Source organism: Chanodichthys erythropterus, chromosome 13 (assembly GCF_024489055.1).
Source record: "Chanodichthys erythropterus isolate Z2021 chromosome 13, ASM2448905v1, whole genome shotgun sequence".
Lineage (NCBI taxonomy): Eukaryota > Metazoa > Chordata > Actinopteri > Cypriniformes > Xenocyprididae > Chanodichthys > Chanodichthys erythropterus.
The window spans coordinates 49,324,637-49,348,062 of NC_090233.1; the positions used below are offsets into that span (position 1 = coordinate 49,324,637).

The window sequence follows — 23,426 nt, forward strand, 5'->3', positions numbered from 1 at the left end:
TCTCCTACTCCTAACAAGGTCACATATTAAGGTTTGGGTAGATTAGATGGTCAGCAAGCAATCAGTTCTCGTAATCAATGTGTTGGATGCAGAAGTGATGGGCAGGAATAAAGATCTGAGTGACTTTGATAAGGGCCAAATTGTTATGGCAAGGTGATTGGGTCAGAGAATCTCTGAAACGACAAGACTCCCGGTCAGCAGTGGTGAGAATTTACCAACAGTTTTCCTTGGAGGGACAAACCACAAACTGGGACAGGGTGTTGGGCGCCCAAGGCTTATTGATGCACAAGGGCAATGAAGGCTATCCCGTCTGGTTCAGGCCAACAGAAGGTCTACTTCAGCGCCAGACCTCTGCCCAGAAACATGCTTACGCACTTCACACAAAACAATTTTAACAATGGATATGAAAGTGATGTGACGTATAGCCAAGTATGGTGTCCCATACTCAGGGGTTATGTGCCTTGCTCAAGAGCACCTCAGTTGTGGGTAATGAGAGTGGAGAGTTCTGTTCATTCAATCCCCCCACCTACATTTGAGACTCAAATCCATGACCTCCAGGTTACAAGTCCGACTCTCTAACCATTAGGCCACAACTAGTGTCGGAACTGGACCTTGGAGCAGTGGAAGTCCCGTTGTCTTTTACAAACCTGATTCCAAAAAAAAGTTTTGAATAAAAAAGGAATGCAATAATTTACAAATCTCATAAACTTATATTTTACTCACAATAGAATATAGATAACATATCAAATGTTGAAAGTGAGACCTTTTAAAATGTCATGCCAAATATTGGCTCATTTTGGATTTCATGAGAGCTACATATTCCAAAAAAGTTGGGACAGGTAGCAAAAAGAGGCCGGAGAAGTTAAATGTACATATAAGGAACACCTGGAGGACCAATTTGCAACTTATTAGGTCGATTGGCAACATGATTGGGTATAAAAAGAGCCTCTCAGAGTGGCAGTGTGTCTCAGAAGTCAAGATGGGCAGAGGATCACCAATTCCCCCAATGCTGTGGCGAAAAATAGTGGAGCAATATCAGAAAGGAGTTTCTCAGAGAAAAATTGCAAGGAGTTTGAAGTTATCATCATCTACAGTGCATAATATCATAAAAAGATTCAGAGAATCTGGAACAATCTCTGTGCGTAAGGGTCAAGGCCGGAAAACCATACTGGATGCCCGTGATCTTCGGGCCCTTAGACGGCACTGCATCACATACAGGAATGCTACTTTAATGGAAATCACAACATGGGCTCAGGAATACTTCCAGGTGAACACAATCCACCGTGCCATTCGCCGTTGCCGGTTAAAACTCTATAGGTCAAAAAAGAAGCCATATCTAAACATGATCCAGAAGCGCAGGTGTTTTCTCTGGGCCAAGGCTCATTAAAAATAGACTGTGGCAAAGTGGAAAACTGTTCTGTGGTCAGACGAATCAAAATTTGAAGTTGTTTTTGGAAAACCAGGATGCCATGTCATCCGGATTAAGAAGACAAGGACAACCCAAGTTGTTATCAGCGCTCAGTTCAGAAGCCTGCATCTCTGATGGTATGGGGTTGCATGAGTGCGTGTGGCATGGGCAGCTTACACATCTGGAAAGGCACCATCAATGCAACAAAGAAGACCGAATACAGTTGAGCAACTAGAAGCCTGTATTAGACAAGAATGGGACAACATTCCTATTCCTAAACTTGAGCAACTTGTCTCCTCAGTCCCCAGACGTTTGCAGACTGTTATAAAAAGAAGAGGGGATGCCACACAGTGGTAAACATGGCCTTGTCCCAGCGTTTTTGAGATGTGTTGATGCCATGAAATTTAAAATCAACTTATTTTTCCCTTAAAATGATACATTTTCTCAGTTTAAACATTTAATATGTCATCTATGTTGTATTCTGAAATATTGAAATTTAAACTTCCACATCATTCCATTGCAATTTGTACAGTGTCCCAACTTTTTTGGAATCAGGTTTGTATATCACGTTGATGGCTGTGTATGTGTGCTCCGTTTACCTGGAGAGGTGATGCACCAGGATCACTATGGGATGATGACAAGCCAATGGAGAGTGTCATGCTCTGGGCAATGTTCTTCTGGGAAACCCTGGGTCCGGCCATTCATGTGCACAGACATTTGACACGTACCACCTACCTAAACATTGTTGCAGAGCAGGACAATGGTGTTTTCTGATGGCAGTGGCTCTTTCAGCAGGATAATACACCTGCCACACTGCTCAGGAAATGGTTTGAGGAACATGATGAAGAGTTCAAGGTGTTGCCCCAGCCTCCAAATTCCCCAGATCTCAGTCCAATTGAGCATCTGTGGGATGTGCTGGACCAACAAGTTCGATTCACAGCGGCTCACACAAGACTTGAATGATCTGCTGCTAAGCTGATTTGCATCTTGGTGACAGAAACCACAGGACACCTACCTTCTGGGCTCTTGTAGAGTCCATGCCTCAGTGGTGTTTTGGAGGCACGCTTTAAATCAGTGGTATTTTTTTACTCTTTGAAAAATACTTTTTTGGGATAATGAATCTTTGGGATAGTTAAATAGGGAAATTGACAACACATCAATTCCAACATAACAAATTATATTTTTATTTCCTATTTTGTTGTAATCAATTTTAGACATTCAAGGAGAAGAGATACAGTTTAATCGACACTTCTGCATTGAGGGATTATAGACATTTAGGAATCTATGGGGGGAAAAAACAATACAAATAAATTTAAAACAAAACAAATGATCAATAATAAATCAATAGGTAAACTGGCTTGTCATACAAACTTTTCAGAAAATAAATCACACTGAAATGTGCTTACTTTTTTAGTTTTGAAAACACTTATTTGCACCATCCTGGCTGACAGACCTGAGTGTGGTAATGATTCAGTCGAGGAAATGACATCGCTGGTCTTGAAAACTGAGCTAATACAGCTAATCTAACTCCGTTAATCATTGTAATAGTGGAGACTCATTCTCATAGATCTGTTTTAGATTTGTTATAGGAAGATGTGTGTCACTTTCAAATATCACATTTCATCTGTCACGTGTATGTAAAACTCTCCACTAATCATGCAGCCTTTTATAACATATAAAAAGGATTGACGAAACAGTATTCTGTGGCATCCAATAACGTTGAGGTGAAAGACAAAGTTTGTATCACTAGAAGATTTTCATTCAGGAGTTTTAGTTGTGTCGTGCATTTGACCATGTGGGTTTTTGGAGGAAAGAGAAAGAGGGACATTTGAAGTCTATGATCTTTTCCGTCTGCCTTCCAAGTTTCTGAAATTTACTGGCCGGATCTTCATCTCCGCAAATGGAATCGAATGCTCGTGGCCTTTCCAGTGGAACCAATTGATGCCCTGTGAATTAAAATAGTCAAATTTAATTTATGTAACAAAACATTTCAATGTTGCATATGTAGGTTTGTGAAGTACTTAATTGCATTTCAATGTTTCAATGTGTTTCTTACTTTGCTGTGACTGCTGTCTCCATATTTCCCCATCAGATTCACTCGATGGCAGTTTTTATACCAGAACGCTCCCTTGTAGGAGAGGGCACAGTTGGTGACGGCAATGTCATTGTCATTGTCATAAGTGGAGAAGGGTCTGTTCTGGTGATACGATAAGGAATCGCCTTAAGAGAGACACAAAAACACAACATTACATTGCAAGCTAAATATTACAAAACCTTTGCAATCCTTCAGTATAAAATATTAGAAATCACCTAAGAAAGAAGTAACATTAAGTGTGCATGTTACGTAACAGTCGGGATCATTAATATGTACGCCCCCAATATTTGCATATGCCAGCTCATGTTCAAGCCATTACACAAGGGCAGCCAGTATTAACGTCTGGATCTGTGCACAGCTGAATCATCAGACTAGGTAAGCAAGCAAGAACAATAGCGAAAAATGGCAGATGGAGCAATAATAACTGTCATGATCCATGATCACATGATATTTTTAGTGATATTTGTAAACTGTCTTTCTAAATGTTTCGTTTGCATGTTGCTAATGTACTGTTAAATGTGGTTAAAGTTACCATCGTTTCTTACTGTATTAACGGAGACAAGACATTATTTTCATTTTTTATACAAAGTCTGTATAATTCATAAACAACTTCATTCTTTATAAATCTCTCCAACAGTGTGTAATGTTAGCTTTAGCCACGGAGCACTATCAAACTCATTCAGAATCAAATGTAAACATCCAAATTAATAAACAACTTCATTCTTTATAAATCTCTCCAACAGTGTGTAATGTTAGCTTTAGCCACGGAGCACTATCAAACTCACTCAGAATCAAATGTAAACATCCAAATTAATACCATACTTACGCGATTAGACATGCTGCATGATGAACACTTTGCAAAGATCCATTTTGAGGGTTATATTAGCTTTGGAACTTTGTTTATGCTGGTTAAGGCAAGCGCGAGCTCTGGGGGCATGAGGAATTAAAGGGGCCGCAGCCTGAATCGGTGCATAGTTAATGATGCCCCAAAATAGGCAGTTAAAAAAATGAATAAAAAAACACATCTATGGTGTATTTTGAGCTGAAACTTCACAGACACATTCAGGGGACACCTTAAACTTATATTACATCTTTTAAAAAGACGTTCTACAGCACCTTTAACTTCAGTTCTGCGTTTATACTGTAGAATGGCGTGTCGTGCATGAGATGTGGCAAAAGACGCAAGACACAGTGGTCAAAGATGTCCATCTAGTGTGTGTTTACATTGAAAATCAATGGAAAACTGTGCATTGGAATGCCTGTTGCTTTGGATAAAAGTGTCTAATGCATAAATGTCAGTGTAAATGTTCATCTAATTCACCTGCAGTACCACTGTATGAACCAATCTGGATCTTGTAGCGAGAACGAGGGTCTCCGATGGAAAATTTATCGTACACAGCAAACACACTCTCTTGTCCATCACGCAGGTCCACACGTATCTCATACTGACCAGCTGTTGTGATTTTGTGAAGATTCGACAGTCCTGAAAGACAACGATGCACAAACAGTCAGCGAGTAGATTTTAATGTTATAATGAAATTAGCCTGTTAAATCGAGTCTCACCGAGCCAAAACTCATCGTTCGTGTCACCAAATCCTGTAGAGTAGTTCCTCCAGTTCCTGTTAAAATCGACCTTGCCGCTCTGACGCCGTAGGAACACCTGTGGAAAATGGAGGGTTTAAGAGTAGCTAACAAACACACACACAACAAGATTCCATTAAGAATCTTTTCATTGCACAAAAGGCTCTTTATAGTGGAAAATGGTTCTTCAAGTTATGTTTTTCATGCTAAGACAACTTTTAAGTACTTTATTTGGATAACAAGACAATAATAATAGGTATTTGTACATGTAAATAATAACCATATTTGAAGTTAATAAGGATCAATAAATAAATACTGATACAAAAAACATAAAAATTAACATTTATTTATTAATAAATGTACAACACAGACCGATGCACACAGAGACATGCTTTTTAGATCTGGTTTGTGTTCAAGAGCTGCTAACAAAGTGATTTATTCACATAATGCTCTCTCTTTTAAAAGTGTAAATGTCAACATTTGAAGTCTGAAAACAAGAGCTTATTGATGTAATCTGCTGTTTTATTCCAATGTTACTCCTGGTCTGATCCGTAAATGTTCAATTTATACATAGCACTGCGTACCGTATAGTTAAATTCATTGTATGCAAGTTGTAACTTAGAGCCCCTTTATGTCAAAACTAGGCTAAGTTGTATCGTAAGCACAACTCATCTCGACTCACCATCCAGCCTCCGCCGTCAGTGGTCATGTCGCAGTAGACCCGGACCGGTTGTTTCTCATCTCCGGCTATGTAAATGGTGTACGGACCGGATGACGTCTCTCCGTTCAGCAGAGCTTCTGAGCAGTCCTTGGCATTGCTGTAGACCATGCCAGCTGCACACATAAAACAAGGTTTGCTTCAAGATTCAGACACTGATAATGAACACAGATCACAAGAACTGCAGAATTCTGTTTCAAAACCCTTAAAACAGCACAATGCAAAATCACAATAGTAATAGTAATACAATGAACGTTATTTGTGCTACAAAAGAAACAGCTGCATGTGTACTAAAATGACTGACCAGTGGTGAAGACGGTGCTGATACTCTTGCTCCTCTTGTCCTCAGAGACGGCCTGCAGTCTGACAGTGTATTCTGTGGTGGTTCTCAGATCAGACAGAGCGTGTGAGGTGACAGATGGGTCTAGATTCAATTCCTGTGTTAACATACATCAGTTATGCTCTGAATAATCTTTTTAACAAAACCTTTTAATATTTAATAATTATTGCTATTATGTATCATATAAGAAAAGCACATTACCAATAAAAAGAGTTCATTAGTATTATCATATAGTATCGTATACAGAAATATTATTCACTAATTTGCACAACTTTCATCTTTGGTTGAACTATCCCAGTTATCCACCTTATTTTTAATGTAAGAGCAGACAAGGCTTGAAACTTGAATGTGTGAGGCTTACGCTGTCATTTGCTTCTGGTTATTTGACCTGTACAAAAACAGTCCGTTATCCTGCTTTACACTGCAAACTGGTATATTATTTTAATGTATTATCAAAATCATAAACACAGTGGTTTGTAGTGCAAATAGATTTTAGCATTTACTACACTTTTTTTTTTTTCTTCTTTTTCATCTAGTTATTTACCTACAGCAGCTACTGAACCGGAAGAGTCACACATTCACAGAATGTAGCTTACTTTGTGGATATGGCATTTGAAAGTTACTAGTATGTGAGAAATGCCTGACCCTGACATCCCCGTCAGATGCTTCAAAGGTCAGTATATAGCCGGTGATGGCTGCCCGGGGTGGCTTCCAGGTGAGAACTGCGCTTTCTGTCTGAATATTACTGGCAACCAGATCACGCGGAGCATCCGCATCTACATAACAATCAGATTACATTCATGCTTATTCAGGCAATAAGATGACACAGAAATAAAATGACAGTATTTTTAGTGAAGAAAAATAAAAAAAACTCTAAAATTCTATCACTGATGCATTATGGGAGAATACATTTTTATTTACAGAATTGTTGTTTTGACAAAACAGAAAAAATAAGAAAATGTTGAAATGAGCTGGTAAGCAGTTTTTCATATCCAGGTATTTAGAACTATTTTTTTTGTATTGATTGTCAAATGCAAGCCAAAACATACAATATGCAAAATATATACATTTATTTTATTATTAACATTTTTTAAATTATTATTATAATTATTTTATTTTGTACATTTTCAATCAAGATACATGGGAGAAATTAATTGGATATTTCTTTAAAATAAAACGTTAAAATCTTTGTTAAAGCTGCTTTTAATATTTATTATTATTGTTATTATTTCATAAATATTTTTTGTGATACATTAAATGGTTTTCATTCTCAATCAGGGCACATGAAAAAAATGAATAGGACATTTCCTAAAAAAATAAAACAAAACATTAAAAGATGTGTTAAAGCTACTTTTAATAGTATTATTATTATTATTATTATTATTTCATTATGTTTTTTGTGATACATTAAATAGTTTTGATTCTCGATCAGGAAACATATGAGATATTAATAGTACATTTCCTAAAAAAAAAAATAATAAAAAATAAATAAATAAATATTAAAAGCTGTGTTAAAGCTGCTTTTAATAGTATTATTATTATTATTTTGTAAATACATTTTTTGTAATGCATTAAATGTTTGTTTTTCCCCCAGTAATGACATGAATCTTAAAAATCATTATTTTTATATTTAATCTTAAATATTTAAAATTAATATTGATGTTAATATATTAAATATGTGTTTTGAAACAGCACATAAAAAACAGCATATGAATTACACAATTTTACTATGATTTTATACATATATCCTCACTGTTTTATGGGAATACCCCCTTTGAACTCTTCAATAATGCTGTGAAGCTGTATCTGATGTGGCCTATAGGGGGCGCTGGAGCACTAGTAATGGTTGAATGGTGACTGCAGCTCACCTGTTGTGAAGTCTGTGGTCGCTGGAACACTTTTCTGTCGGTTTCTTATGGCATAAACATTGACTGTGTATTGAGTTGCTGGAGCCAGTGAACTCATCTCATACTCAACAATGTTGCCAGAAACCTGCTCTGATATCGGTGGCACTTTGGAAAAAAAAAAAAACAAGAATCAGAAGTTAATAATCTATAAAACTTAAAGAGATAGATCTTAAAACACATGAGAAAACAGGTGTGGGTTTTTCTTTTTTTTCCAGTGACAACAAGGTATATTTTGGGGTAGCAGTGACAGCAGTGTCCTGCAGTGTGACGTGCGATACTGAGATATCTAAAAGTATTTTTGCTCTACTCAGGGTGAGTAGCACTAGAGACAATGCATACAAGTCAAACATGAATAAAGAAAGCCCAAAATAGAGCAACAGAGTGCAGGAGGTTCCCACCAGTGTCTGCGCTGTATGTGATGACATATCCATCCACAGTCGCAACTGCAGGTTGCCACAGCAACAGCGCCTTCGTGTCAGTGACATTGACAGCTGTCAGGCTGCGTGGCGTATCCAGACCTGGAGGCACAAAAATTAAAAAATAAAAATAAAGAAGATAAAAACTATATTTTGCTATGATAGTTTTTGCGATATATAAAATAAATTATATAAAATATAGCCTATATAAAATCAATGTAGTTATGGAATTAGTTATGGAACTGACTTGAATTTGAAATTGAATTTGTTTTCATAATTGATGAATTTTATAACATTAACACTGTTAATTGTTGTGAAGCTGCTTTGAAACAATCTGTATTGAACAGTGCAATAAAAAAAATAAATGTCACGACTTATTTTGTAATATGTAAAATAAAATAAAAAATTATATATAAAATAAAATGAAAATAAAAAAATATTTTAAGGTATATTTTGTTATATACAAAATAAATTTCATATATAGTTATATAATAAATTAATATTTAGATAATTTATATTATAACTGTATATATTAATTGTATATATTTCCATGCCTTTACATTTGAATGTACATGTATTTCTGATTTGTTATACATTATTAAATAATATTATTAAATTATTAAATATATTAAATAATAAATACAAATACAATATTATATTATATTATATTATATTGTACTGTATTATATTATATTATATTATATTTAGGTTTTATTGCTTAGTTAGAGAAATAATGATGCTTATCTTAGAAAACACTACTTAAATGACTTAACCGACCTGTAGTAAAAGTGTCGGACACTGGTTCGCTCTCCTCCAGACCTTTCACTGCAATAACTGACACCTGATACATCTCTCCAGGAATCAGGTTTGTTAGCGAAACTTGAGATTGTGACCCGTCCACCGTCACGATCATGGGAGTACCTGGAAATAGACAGAAGAGAAGCAATAACGTATGAATTTCATCAAAGTGATTGTTTGTAACTCTGCTCAAAATTTGCTCTGTGTCTTTTAAGGCAAGATACTAGGGGTAAAAAAAAATAGATACTAAAAAACACATCACCATACTTTCCACAGTTTATTTAATACATTAAGGCCCGGTTTCACAGACAGGGTTTAGCCTAAGCCAGGATTAGGCCTTAGTTCAATTAAAGCATTTAAGTAGCTTTTATAAATGTTCACCTGAAAAAACATTACTGGTGTGTAGTAAAAAATGGCACTGTCACATTTTAAGACACTATATTGCCAAACGTTTTGTGACGCCTGCCTTTAAGTGCACATGAACTTTAATGACATCCCATTCTTAATCCGTAGGGTTTAATATGGAGTTGGCCCACCCTTTGCAGCTATAAACAGCTTCAACTCTTCTGGGAAGGCTTTCCACAAGGTTTAGGAGTGTGTTTATGGGAGTGTGTTGACCATTCTTCTAGAAGCACATTTGTGAGATCAGGCAGTGATGTTGGCGAGAAGGCCTGGCTCGCAGTCTCCGCTCTAATTCATCCCAAAGGTGTTCTATCAGGTTGAGGTCAGGACTCTGTGCAGGCCAGTCAAGTTCCTCCACACCAAACTCACTCATCCATGTCATCAAAGTTGGTAGCATAAAATTGTCCAAAATGTCTTGGTATGCTGAAGCATTAAGAGTTCCTTTCACTGGAACTAAGGGTTCAAGCCCAACCCCTGAAAAACAACCCCCCCACACCATAATCCCGCTCCACCAAACTTTACACTTGGCACAATGCAGTCAGGCAAGTACCGTTCTCCTGGCAACCGCCAAACCCAGACTCATCCATCGGATGACAGACAGAGAAGCGTGATTCGTCACTCCAGAGAACACGTCTCCACTGCTCTAGACTCCAGTGACGGTGTGCTTTACACCACTGCATCCAACGCTTTGCATTGCACTTGATAGTGTAAGAGTTGGATGCAGCTGCTTGGCCATGGAAACCCATTCCATGAAGCTCTCTACGCACTGTTCTTGAGCTAATCTGAAGGCCACACGAAGTTTGGAGGTCTGTAGCTATTGACTCTGCAGAAAGTTGGCGACTTCTGTGAACTGTGCGCCTCAGCATGTGCTGACCCCGCTCTGTGATTTTACGCGGCCGAACACTTTGTGGCTGAGTTGCTGTTGTTCTCGATTGCTTCCACTTTGTTATGATACCACTAACAGTTGACTGTGGAATATTTAGTAGTGAGGAAATTTCAAAAATGGACTTATTGCACAGGTGGAAACCTATCACGGTACCATGCTTGAATTCACTGAGCTCCTGAGAGCGACCCATTCTTTCAAAAATGTTTGTAGAAGCAGTCTGCATGCCTAGGTGTTTGATTTTATACACCTGTGGCCATGGAAGTGATTGGAACACCCGAATTCAATGATTTGGAGAGGTGTCCCAATACTTTTGGCAATATAGTGTATGCCAATACTAGTTACTTTCAGTTAAAACAGCTCAAACATGCATTGTCTGTGAAACCGGGGTGTGACGAGCAGGGCGGGCGAGAGCCGTGAGGGAACGGCGCAAGGCCGGTGACGCAAGTGATAACGAGCATCACCTGCGAGGCGTCACGGCCTCGAGTCTCTCACGGAGGAGCTCCGGGAGCATAAAAGGAGGAGCGACGACCGTGACGGACGAGAGAGGACCAGACCTGGACTTTACGTTATGTTTTATTATGTTTGTGTGGCCGGCAGACGTCCGCGAGGGTCTGCCAGCATTACTTTCGTTTTGTTCTTTGTTTATTTTGGAATTAAAACTTAGTTTGAACGTTTGCCGGTTCCCGCCTCCTTCTTCCCGTTTATGAACTACGTTACACGGGGGTATGACAATTGTTTTGTATTACAAGTTTTCTAAAATGTTATGTTTAAATATGCACAAATTTGCATACATTCCGAGAACAGAAATCTGAACACTGCAAGCCAGGTTTAAATTTTTGTTGATTTTGTTAACATGTTCCCCTGGTTTCAAAGACCAGGCTTAAGCTAGTCCTAGACTAAAATGCATGCTTGAGCTTTTTTAACTAAATGTAACTTGTACTGGCATATCGTAAAATATGTCAGTGCCATTGTTTTGGAAGCTTGTTTCCGCCACTGAATAAAAAAGTAAAAAAGGTAATTGCGAAGGTCTTACGTCTTTGCAACTACATGTCAACTTATTCTACTAAATCGAACCCAAACACTAACACCTAACTACTAATACTCTAATGAGAGTTAGTTGGCATATAGTTGCAAAGTTACTTCTAGTTAGTAGAATATACTTAAATAACTTGCGATTTTTAGAGGTCTTCATTTTCAACACTAGACCTATATATTGCATATACACCGATCAGGCATAACATTATGGCCACCTTCCTAATATTGTGTTGGTCACCCTTTAGCTACCAAAACAGCAATGACCCATTGAGGCATGGACTCCAGTGTGTGCATGGAAGGTGTGCTGTGGTATCTAAACCAAGATGTGAACAGCAGATCTTTTCAGTCCTGTAATTTGCGAGGTGGAGCCTCCATGGATCGGACTTGTTTGTTCAGCACATCCCACAGATGCTCAATTGGATTGAGATCTGGGGAATTTGGAGGCCAACAAACTGGCCATTCTCAAACTGATGCACTGTGTATTCTGACACCTTTCTATCAGAACCAGCTTCTTGAGCAGTCTGAGCTACAGTAGCTCATCTGTTGGATTGGACCACACGGGCCAGCCTTCACATGCATCAATGAGCCTTGGCCGCTCATGACCCTGTCTCCGGTTCACCACTGTTCTTCCTTCCTTGGACCACTTTTGATACACACTGACCACTGCAGACTGGGAACACCCCACAAGAGCTGCAGTTTTGGAGATGCTCTGATCCAGTCATCTAACCATCACAATTTGGTCCTTGTCAAACTCGCTCAAATCCTTACGCTTGCCCATTTTTCCTGTTTCTAACACATCAACTTTGAGGACAAATTGTTCACTTGCGGCCGAATCTATCCCACCCACTAACAGATGATCAGTGTTATTCACTTCACCTGACAGTGGTCATAATATTATGCCTGATCGGTGTATCTATAGTAATGTTTTCAAGCATTCCTCAAGGTTTTAAGAGGACCAGCACTTGCCTCCTTGGACTGGGAGGTAAGTGATTCTGTAGGAGTCCGGTTGGGCATGTGGTCCAGTCCAGTAAACCACAGCTGATGTATCCATGATGTCAGAGAAACGAAGGTCGCGTGGAGCTCCAAGGCCTGCCAAACAGCAATGCAGATATATTATATATATATATATATATATATATATATATTTAACCATGTCAAGAAGAAAACATTGAAAATTGGGAAAATGTTCCACCCAGGGTCCTTATGGCCATTAAGATATGAAGCTAATTAATACAGCCACTTGAAAATGGACAAAGAAAGACCAACATCAAACACTGAACTGCAGGAGAAGCGGGCCTTTCCCTGGTGCAATGAAAAAGGCCTAAAAGTAAGATTCGTTAGTCATAATAGTGCAAGTTTCCATTCCAAAAAACATCCAAAAATGCTCCCATTTGTAACATGATCAATCATGCCAAAATCATTAAACTGCATTCCACAAATTTAACCTGGAGCGTGACAATGACAAAAAGAAGGCATGTTATTTAGATCAGACCATTTACATAAACCAACACAGAATCATTAGTTCTCAGGGCATGCGGACAAATTAACATCACCTTTCCCAACAATATGCAGAAAAATGTAACTTGATGGTTTAGTAGTGAAATAAACATCAGGAGACTTTCCTCTGGATGCATGAACATACACAACGTTCCTTTGTTAGAGGAACGGAAGCATGCAAGGTTAAAGTCAACGTGAGGTCTTACTTCATGAACATTTTTCTCAGCTTCTAAAGCACCCACTTTTCGAGCCCCAACCAATAATTTTTTCTTGTTGAATATTCTGTTTAATTAGGTGCATATTTGCTGTTGACTTTAACCCTGGGTTGAAACATATCATGATAGATACATTTCAAATCATGGTGCACCAAAGATTAACACATCAGTACCTGTTAAGGATGAAGAGAGTTATTTAGTTGTTAAAGATCATAATTCCACCACATTGCAGCCAAGAAAGCCCTCTCAAATCCAGAAATGAAGCAGACCATTTGACAAGCAATCCTATTACACTGAACACAATACCTGTTCTCGCAACAGCAGTAACGGGTTGGGAGCGATGTTCCAACGTGACACCGTAAAGCTCAATTTCATATTCAGTTCCCCCCAAAAGCTGTGTTAACACTTTGGTTCTTTCATCACCCGGCACAACAAACTCTCGTGGATGGGAGAGCTTTCTCGAATCTCTAACTTTGAGCACAAATCGATCAAAAACGTCGTCTTCTGCAGTCCAGGCCAGCCGGAAACTCTCAGGGGTGACGTCCGACACGAAAAGGTGCTCAATCTCTGGTTCTGCCTCTGATTGACAAAGGGAAATGTGTCTTTTTCTTGTTTTAACAAGGAAAAGAGTTTGAGCTCATTTCCAACTACCTGCCGGTCTCCAACCATTGGACATGCATCAAGTAGTATGACTACTTCTCGTGTTAGTTACACCCTGGACACATAATGATGTACACACGTCCCTTTATGACTTTTGACACCATATGTACGGCATTGCAAATCACGCACACCACTTACAAGACTAGGGTTGCAAAATTCTGGGAATTTTCAAAGTTGGAAACTTTCCATTGGAATTAACGGCAATATATGGGAATTAATGGGAATAAACTGGAAATTTGCAAAATTGCAGGTTACCCTAGCTGGAACTTCTTGCAGCATAATCTTGGTTAAAAAAAAAACACCAAAAAAAAAAAAAAAAAAAAAAAAAAACATATAATACAAATTCAGTTGAATTTCTACCCTGCACATTACTCAATCACAGTCAAAAATGTCCTTTTAAAAAAATTTATCAGTTTGCATGCTTATGATCAAACAAAATGTTTATATTTACTGTATGTTTGTATATGAAACAGTTTGTATAAGTTGCCCAAATTTCCAATTAATTCCCATAAGTTTCCAATTTGGAAAGTATCCAAAATTCCCCAGCTTAACTTTCCATGGAAAGTTTCTAGAAATATACCAGATTTTCCCCGCACGTTTGCAACTCTACATAAGACATATTTCTACTGTACAGTGATTTTATGCAAGACTGTGTTTCCTTCTGAGCTGCATCATACAAGACCTCAGGCCTCATACTGGTGAAAAACCTTGATGAAACCTGATGATATGAGACTTAAATATTGATAGATATAGTTTTTGCCAGCCATTTAAGTAGAAAACACAGTTTAAATATGGCATCAGACATGTGGGACAAGTGAGCAATGTACTGTGCACTAGAAACAAAGCAACAGACTTTATCGATGGAGGAGACCTGGCAAATAAACAAGGGACAGTGTTGAGGAGGTAGTTGAGTTGTGTATGAGTTTCCCAACCAAAGCTTAGATCAAACATCATGTCATCTTCTAGAATATGGACCGTGACATCTAAGAGGACATGTAAACACAGGACTGGTTCTTGCGTTCCATTTGCATTATTTTCAATGACCCTGGTGAAATAGGGTGAACCTCAATGGCAATTCTCAAATTATATATTACAATAGGCCTACATGGGCTAAAAATAATCTGACAATTACGATTAGTTAAATTTGAAATATTGTCAGACAGCTGTTTAATGAAAACGACAAAATCCATTAATTAATAAAATAACCAGTGTAATAATAACATAAGAACAATAAAAGAAGGTAAAAATCATAGGTGGAGCATCAAAGGTTTCTATTTACAGAACAGAATTTTTGCAGCAATATAGCCAATCGCAGACATGACTGTTAATTTCTTGAACAATGGCCAATCAGACGCATTTAAGAATCCTCTCAAAGCCAGAGTTTTTGTTTAGTGCTGAGTTCTGAATGCTTGCAAAGAGTAGACATTATGTAAGTAAGAGATTAACTGTGCAGTGTAGATGTAAATTAATGTATCTGAGCAATTATTATTGTCATGTATGCATGATTTTTTTTCTCCTTTTTCACAAAATAATTTTTTTGTGTCTAATTTGATTGGGTGGACCAGCTTTAAAAGATTTAAATGGCAGCAAATCAGTGCTAATTTTAAAACAACTGACCAATCAGATGCAGCAGCAGCGGAGGACGGGAAAAGCATATTGAGTATACAATACATCAGCTGCGTGTCCCAATTTGTGGACTTATGCACTATTCTCTGATGTTTTTAAGTATGAATAGTTCGAGTAGTGCGTTCACACAGAAAATTCCACAAAGAAAAAGTGCACTTTAAATAGCCGGATGATGCACTCGAACATGTCCTGTGCATACAACCTCTGTAAAAATGGCAACAGCAGTAAAATATTGTCTGTTAAATATTAAAAACATTTCAATTTGTAAAAAAGTAAAAACTACTAAGCTTGGGCAGTGAAAGCTCTGAAGTGAAGGAGTGACGTGCAGTTGAAAAGCAGAAAGCGGTACCTGTAACAGCCACTGTGGTGATTGGACGAGACTGTAACCCATTCCCTGACACCCCGGTCACACTGACCTCATAGCCAATGCCAGTAATCAGGCCCAAAACATCCAGTAAGGTCTGGTTTCCTGGCACTACGAACTCTTGTGGCTCCAGCAGCTGGCCAGAGTCCGACACCTTTACCTGAAAATGGCTGAAGCCCTCAGAGGAATCTGCTTCCCAGGACACCCGAAATCCGTATGGGGTAATATCCGAAACCGTGAGGTTTTCCACTTTAGGTAATGACGCTGGGTTACGTGGTACAGGATTCATTTGGGTCCCGTAGTTGCAGTGTTATAGGAGGGGACAATACAGGGTGAGGATGTATAATTGATTCTGCAGTGATTGCAAGGTCAAAATAGCTTGTTATTTGTCAAATGTTACTTATTAATTTGACAATATAAAGTTATTATTGCATGAGCTTTCTGGTTTCTCCATTGTAAAATAATTGAGTATTGAGTGGGTGCAATACAACTGCATGCATACGCAATGACAAAAACTGGAATTAATCTAATCATCCGTGTTAATATAACTTAACAACATGGGGTCAAACCGATGCAAAAATTAGTTTCCACACTGCAAAAGGTCATAGGCAGTTTCAGAAATTTGCTTGCAAATAGGTCTAACAGGATGCAAATTTGTTAGTTCTGTCTGTTAATTCCTGGTTTGTTGTGATAGAAAAAAAAAAAAACTTGCACAGTACCTGTACTGGTATTGAAGTAAACTGATGGAGTTTGACGGCCATGAGACAGACCATAAAACACTATGTCATAGACCGTAGAGTCCACAAGACCCATCACGGTAATGTTCCTCTCTGTGCCTGATAGCCTGAGCTCTACAACATCATATAGCTGCTCACGGTCAGTGATACGAGCAGCAAAGCCATCAAAGTGGCCTGACAATGTGCTCCAGGACAGCGTCAAGCTACTCGGCAGTGTTTCAGACACCACAATGGGGCCCAATTCAGGCTTAGGCTCTGAATGAAAGAAAGTATTGTGTACTGTTACGAAACTTAATAGTAGCTCAAACAAGAAATAACTGGAGGTTTAAAACAGTAGGAATATTCTGGGTTATTTGCCTTAATGTCTATGAATGTCTAAGAATCTGTGGTCTGCAGTCAACTGCCACAGACAGTAATTCTCAGTTTGAAACTTTTTTGGGATGTAAAGTTGTCTAAATCATTCTTTTAAGTGGAACTAGCTAATTTTTCCACTTTGAGGACAAACTAATTATTAGGTTTGCCAAGGTTTGCTAGACCAATGGCATCAAATCACTGATAGCAACTCAAGTGTTTCATTTTGAAAGTAATAAGTAAACTAGGCATTTTGGCCACAATAAGATGCAATATGGACCAGATGTATGCCTCAATTCAAAAGACTATGGAGTGAGTGGACAAATTAGACATAACTTGTGCAAATACAACGTTGGGAAGTAAAGTGCTATTTACACTAATCCTGCTAATCAACAACATGTCATAGACATTACCTTGCAAACAACCAGAAATACTACTTTAAGTCATGCACTTTTTGCCATATTATGGTAGCTAATTTCTGCCAAAGAATAAACACAAATAAATAAAAAAACAATTTTTATATGCACAATTATTTCTCACAACTCTGAGTTTATAATTCTGAGCAAATTTGAGAATATTTCTCAAAATAGTGAGTGTTTATCTCGCAATTCTGACTTTCTCAGAATTGCATGTTTATATTTTAAGTTCATTTTGAGTTACCATCTCGCAATTCAGACTTTTCTCATAATTCTGAATTTACATCTCAAAATCCCTCCACGATGATGCAGTGGAATGCAAATGACCTTGGTGGCATTTCCCGATGGATATTATTGTGCGTTCAAGTTGGAGCAAAATGGTGCTTTGCTTTTCTACAAAAAAATCAGCAAGATTTTTTTTTCTCAACTTCTGCAAAACCTTCCATTTAGGAAGGTGCTGTAAATTGAATCATTATATATTCTATCGTAAATGTACTCTTATTTTGTACATGTGAATTAGCTATTTTTATTATAATTTTTTATTTTTAACATGAATACATACGTTGTATCTATTGTGTCCACCATATTTTCTCACGGAAACATCCACAATTCATGGCTTAAAGAAAGCTTCCCACTTGTAATTACGACTTTGTGGTGGTTTTCATGTGTGTTCAACTCATAAATACGATCTTTTTGACATGACTTGAATGCAGCGTTAGCTCTTAAAGTCACCATGAAATGTTTTTCTCATTCAGAAGTCGTTTCACTTCGGATATACGTCACAATAAGGAAGAAAAGACTATCACAACTTCCATTTTATGCCGACTTTAAATTCGTGCAAACAGAAAATTAGAATGTAAAAGATTAGAAAACAGAAAGTCCAAATTTCAAGATATATATTCTCGCAATTCTGAGAAAAAAAGTCAGAATTGCAAGATATAAACTCAGAATTGGGAGAAATAGTTAGAATTGTATAAATATATTAAATAAAAATGTGCAATTACCTTTTATTGTTTTACTCCATGGCAGAAATGGGCTTCCATAGCAAACCAATTCTTCAGAAGTCATTATAAATGTTTAAAGCATGTATTCTGAGAGCTCAAAAGCATGCGCTGCTGTACCTGTGGTTACTACAGTTGTCAGGGCAGCTGTGTTGGCGCCACCAATGGTGGCATACAGCTTGATCTGATATCGCGTGTCTCCTCTGAGGCCGGTCAGCACCGTGGAGCGGGCACCTGTGGGCAAGGTGCGCCCCGTCGCCTGCGTGGGCAAAGCAGACTCTCTCACCTCGACTATAAAATTATCAAACGCCTTCTCTCCCGTCCGCCAGGAGAGCGACACTGTGTCTGAGGTAATGTTTGAAACAACTAGCCCAGACAAGTCAGGCTCGGCCGCTACAGGGGAAAAAAGCCAGCCATGGCGTTTTGTTTAGTTTCTCTTTCTCTGCTGCCAATAGTTTTAGAGATCTGTCCATGCTAACTTTGCACCTAACTGACAAAACAGCCTTGGTTAAAAGGATAGTTCAGCCAAAAATCATTTACTCATCCTCATTTTGCTTCATAACTGTATGCATGCTTTCTTCCGTGGAAGAAAAAAGGAGATATTTTGAACAAAGTCGGACATTGTGCATAGTGCTAACTTGGCGAAAATTACCGTAAACCCAGCTAACAGGGAAATTTCTCAGGACTTTGGCTAATGTTCTAACAAGGTTCTCTCAAATTTCGGAACAAACATTCTTCTAGTAATGTTACTAGAATGTAATCTCGTCTTTAATAATGTTCTTAAAACGTTAGCGCAATCACAGTATTCCGGTCATGGAATGTTACACAACACCATTTTCAACTAAAAACGGAAAACTTTTTATGTGTTTTAGTCTTTCATTTACACAACATCAGCGTTTTGGGGGCCTAAAAAAGCAAACTTTTGAAAACAGGTTTCAAAGAGCAAGTTTTTGAATACGATACCGTTATCATCTCTGTGTAAACTACAAAAACACAAATTTGTGAAAACAGTGACGTCATGTGCATACGTATTATGTGTCCAATCTATAGGTGTGTCGTTTTTCTTTACAAAGTGACATCGCCATCTACTGGCCTGGCAGCAGAATACAGCGTTTTTAGTCTTTTTCGCAGATCCGTGTGTACAGGGATTGTTTTGACGTTGTCGCCTGTATGCAAAAAACACAAAGGAAAAACTTTTCCATTATAAGTACATCATCGTCGCGTAAACATACCCTTAAAAGCCTGTTCACACCAAGAACAATAACTATAAAGATAACTATAACGATAACTATATTTGCGTCCACACCAACAAATGGTAATGGTTTGTTTATTCTAAGCTCACGCACAGCGGTTTCAAAGCGTTTACAGCATGTTTTTGCTGTTCTTGTTGCATTTACATGGCTTTAACCAGCAGATGTCCTCAGAATGCTATGTTTTAAGTGAATAGCTAGTGTAATCGATCTAATCTAACAGTGAATTTAGCTGACGAAGTCAATATGGTGGAATAAAAACAACGCTTAGTCTTTTTCACTGCAACTTCAAAGGAAGTAAGACAATGCTGTCAAAACTAGCACTGGATACCTGAGATAATTTTGTGTTACACTGTTTGCTAGCCTGGCATAATGATATCTCCATTAATACTTCTCACCATTTATTCCGAGGGTATGGCCGATTGTTTTCACATATCCATTTTCTTTAAAGTATCCTTGAAAAGGGGGTTTGACTTGTCAAACAGCAGTGGCTTTTTCTGGACCTCAGCAATTAACTTCTCAGCAATGTCGTCTGCCATTCTAAATGTGCGTAACCTCAAGATTAGAATGGTTTTGATTGGCTGTCAGTGTTTTATTGTTCAACAGCTGGAAAAGAAAATAATTCTGAAAGTGATCCCAACTATATCATTTCTCTATATCGTTATCATTATAGCTGTGGTGTGGACAGTGATATTCTTTTATATTTAGAATTTTTTTTTAATACTATATCTTTATTGTTATCTTTATAGTTATCATTCTTGTTGTGAACGGGCCTTTAATGTAGTCACATACGTGCTTGCATACAGTATTTAATGCAAGTCGAACCTGATGCAAATCATCTTGAGGCACCAGATTCAGATTTCCATGTGCACAGTCAGATGCTAAAACTTCATTGATTTACATCTTCAATTGTGCATATTCCTCACAAAAAGCTATAACATGACTTCAGAAGAGTTAGATGCAGCAATTTTAGAGACATCTTCAACATATGAAGAAGAAGAAGAAGAAGAAGAAAAATCAGGTTTAGAATGACATGAGTGCATAAATGTGAACTTTTGGCTGAACTACTCCTGATTTATAATTTCCAATATGAACAAACGGGGGAAAACAGCAAGGAAAGAGAGAATTCCAGTTACCTGTGGAGGCGACAGCACTGACGGAGTCTGTTCTCCTTCCCTTTATTACTCCAGTGAGGTAAGCTATATAGTCAGTAGTCGGCCGTAGCCCAGTGATTTCATATGACTGTGTACTGTGTGATAGGTTATATTCAACTGGCTCCCGCTGCCAGCTAGAGTCTATAATCTCCAGGATAAACCTCTCAATATCTCCTCTCGTGTCATTCCATGAAATGGAGAAGCTCTCTGATGTAATATTAGACACATACAGATTGCCAACCACTGGAGCGCTATCTAAAGGGAGAAACGGTTATTGAAACAGAGGTAATGTATACACTCTAAAAAATGCTGGGTTGTTTCAACCCAAATTTGGGTCAAATATGGACAAACCCAACCGTTGGGTTAAAAAATGCATTTAAAAATTTAACCGAATGGTTGGGTTTGTCCATTTTTGACCCAAACTTGGGTTGAAACATCCCAGCATTTTTTAGAGTGTAGTTGCACTTACTGTATAACAAGGCCGTAACCATGTTTTGAGTATTTGGGTAGGGATCTTTTTGCCTTTTTATTGACTTGTCTTTTTATTTATATACTTCATTAAATGGTAAAAGAAGTAAGTGACCTATTAGTTGTGAAGTAGCCTACTCATTTTAAACTATTTGCAAATAATATTTTATTTTAAAATAAGCACACATTCACTCTTATGGTGTGTGCACACCAAAAGAGAACTGAATTATTTGCGCGAGTATTACATACAAAGTAGATGCGAATTTGCTGCGGGTGACGCGATTGCCGCGAACGCGTCTTCCACGCTAGTTGAAAAACATTAAACTCGAGCGGGAAATTCGCATGACACGCTGTCACACAAGCTAATCAGCAAAGAGATTATTGACACGTCCGGTTGAACAACTTCTTATACAAAGACAAGGCAAAAAAAGGAGATAAAAGTAAGCGAAGTTGGACTACCTGGTAAGTGATGTAAATATGCGTCAGTTTTACATTACTATGAACTGGTTAGCACTGGCAGTTATCTCCATCAGGGTTGATGAAGGAAAAAAAATAACAGAAAGAAATGTTGTTGATGATGTGCAGGAAGACGCTCGTCGCGCGAGTGACGTGAAAAACAATATCGCGAATCTAGTTTAAGTATCGCGATGCGAATATTCGCTTCGCTTTTGGTGCACACACTGTAAGCTAATATGTCGCAAACCTTTTTTTACGTTGTCACATTTAGTTATGAATTACATGAATCATGTAAATGATAGTATATTTTCAATTCAAATTGGTTGAATAGTTTGCATCTCAGGATATTTCTGTCAGTCACTGAACATTTCTATCGTAAAACAGTTTAAGTAGTAAATGTTTGGGTACTTACACCTTGCCATGCACTCTTTCACCATTAAAACTAACGCGTCACACTGTGATCTTGCTGTGTTCTTGTCTATGGTGGTTACGTCCTTGCTGTACAATATGCATAGTTTGCATGTAGAATTTGTTTAGCTGAGGAACTTGACATGAGCTGTTATGAATACTGACTAGTGTTATTTGTGCTTGCCAGATTAGAACTGTTTTACACATCCTGTGTCTGCAGCATGCAAATAGCGCATATTTATTTTTGCATGCATACAGGTTATGGGTTTCATAATAAATATAATTAAAATATAAATATTAAGCCAAATACTCAGTATAGTATCATGGAAATCATGTAATTTTCTGTAAATACACACACTTCGCTTACACACTGCAGATGCATGATGTCAAACAGGCCTCACTATGAAAACAGAAAAACTGAGCAGAAAATAAAAGCAGAATATTACAATAAAAAAAAAATGTACAAGAACGTACGTTTAGATATGAATAAAACTGGGGCCATTTTTTTTTTCTTTTTTTTTGTATTTGTTCACTGTAGTGTCAAAACAGGTTATTGTTATATACAAGAATATTGTGTTAGTGTATATGAAGCAATCAACACAAAGGATGTATAAAGATTGGTTTCTACTATTATTCCCATGCCAAACATTGGTTTTTACTATTATTCCCATGCTAATCATTGATTATTCCCAATCCAAACAATGCTCCAAAAGTTAATGTTCAGATGGTGCCTAGAAAGCAGTATGTTTGAATATCACAGTGGGTAAAAACATAAATAACAAAGTAAAAAAAAAGAAAAAAAAATAGTAAACATGTTAGAAGAAACAGCACAAAAAGATGGATGAGCAGCATCTAAATTATTTTGAATTACATAACGGTGATGGCTAGTAGCTATTTTGGTTTATGTAAGGCTACTTTAATTATTTAAAGGAGTATATTCATAAAAATATATTATTATTATAATTTATTAAAAATATTGTTTGTTAAATCATACTATGATGATTAGATAGCCATTAACATAGAACTGTGGGTTTTAATTGAAAGCTACTAATTAATTAAATCATATAATGTAAAAAGAAATTATTTAAAAATCAAAATAAAACATACTAAAAAATGAGAAATATTTTATTTGTTTTATCGGGAAAAAAATGTGAATTTGTTGTTAAATTATTGAAATAATAACTTAAAATCTCAGGGGGTATTTTAGGTAAAAACTTTGCATCAAAGGGGTTCAGCT

At 37.5% G+C, this 23,426-nt stretch overlaps 1 protein-coding gene across 7 annotated transcripts in view; it reads right to left on the reverse strand.

Moving 5' to 3' along the window:
* Window positions 1–2,576: 2,576 nt before the first annotated feature.
* Window positions 2,577–23,426, reverse strand: part of tnca (tenascin Ca) — a 61,361-nt gene continuing 40,511 nt past the window's right edge. For 3 of the 7 annotated variants that reach the window (XM_067405572.1, XM_067405571.1, XM_067405569.1), the window contains 16 exons: window positions 20,840–21,112; window positions 18,574–18,846; window positions 16,668–16,940; window positions 15,934–16,212; window positions 13,605–13,877; window positions 12,553–12,675; window positions 9,243–9,386; window positions 8,448–8,567; window positions 8,011–8,154; window positions 6,788–6,918; window positions 6,107–6,239; window positions 5,767–5,918; window positions 5,067–5,163; window positions 4,825–4,986; window positions 3,465–3,628; window positions 2,577–3,354 (listed from right to left, as the gene is read on the reverse strand). In XM_067405572.1, the coding sequence (XP_067261673.1) occupies window positions 3,244–3,354; window positions 3,465–3,628; window positions 4,825–4,986; window positions 5,067–5,163; window positions 5,767–5,918; window positions 6,107–6,239; window positions 6,788–6,918; window positions 8,011–8,154; window positions 8,448–8,567; window positions 9,243–9,386; window positions 12,553–12,675; window positions 13,605–13,877; window positions 15,934–16,212; window positions 16,668–16,940; window positions 18,574–18,846; window positions 20,840–21,112 (2,852 nt within the window). In that variant the 3' untranslated portion in view covers window positions 2,577–3,243. Of the gene's footprint in view, window positions 3,355–3,464; window positions 3,629–4,824; window positions 4,987–5,066; window positions 5,164–5,766; window positions 5,919–6,106; window positions 6,240–6,787; window positions 6,919–8,010; window positions 8,155–8,447; window positions 8,568–9,242; window positions 9,387–12,552; window positions 12,676–13,604; window positions 13,878–15,933; window positions 16,301–16,667; window positions 16,941–18,573; window positions 18,847–20,839; window positions 21,113–23,426 lie in introns of those variants that run through there. The other 4 variants (XM_067405575.1, XM_067405573.1, XM_067405570.1 and 1 more) reach the window with 3 other exon arrangements.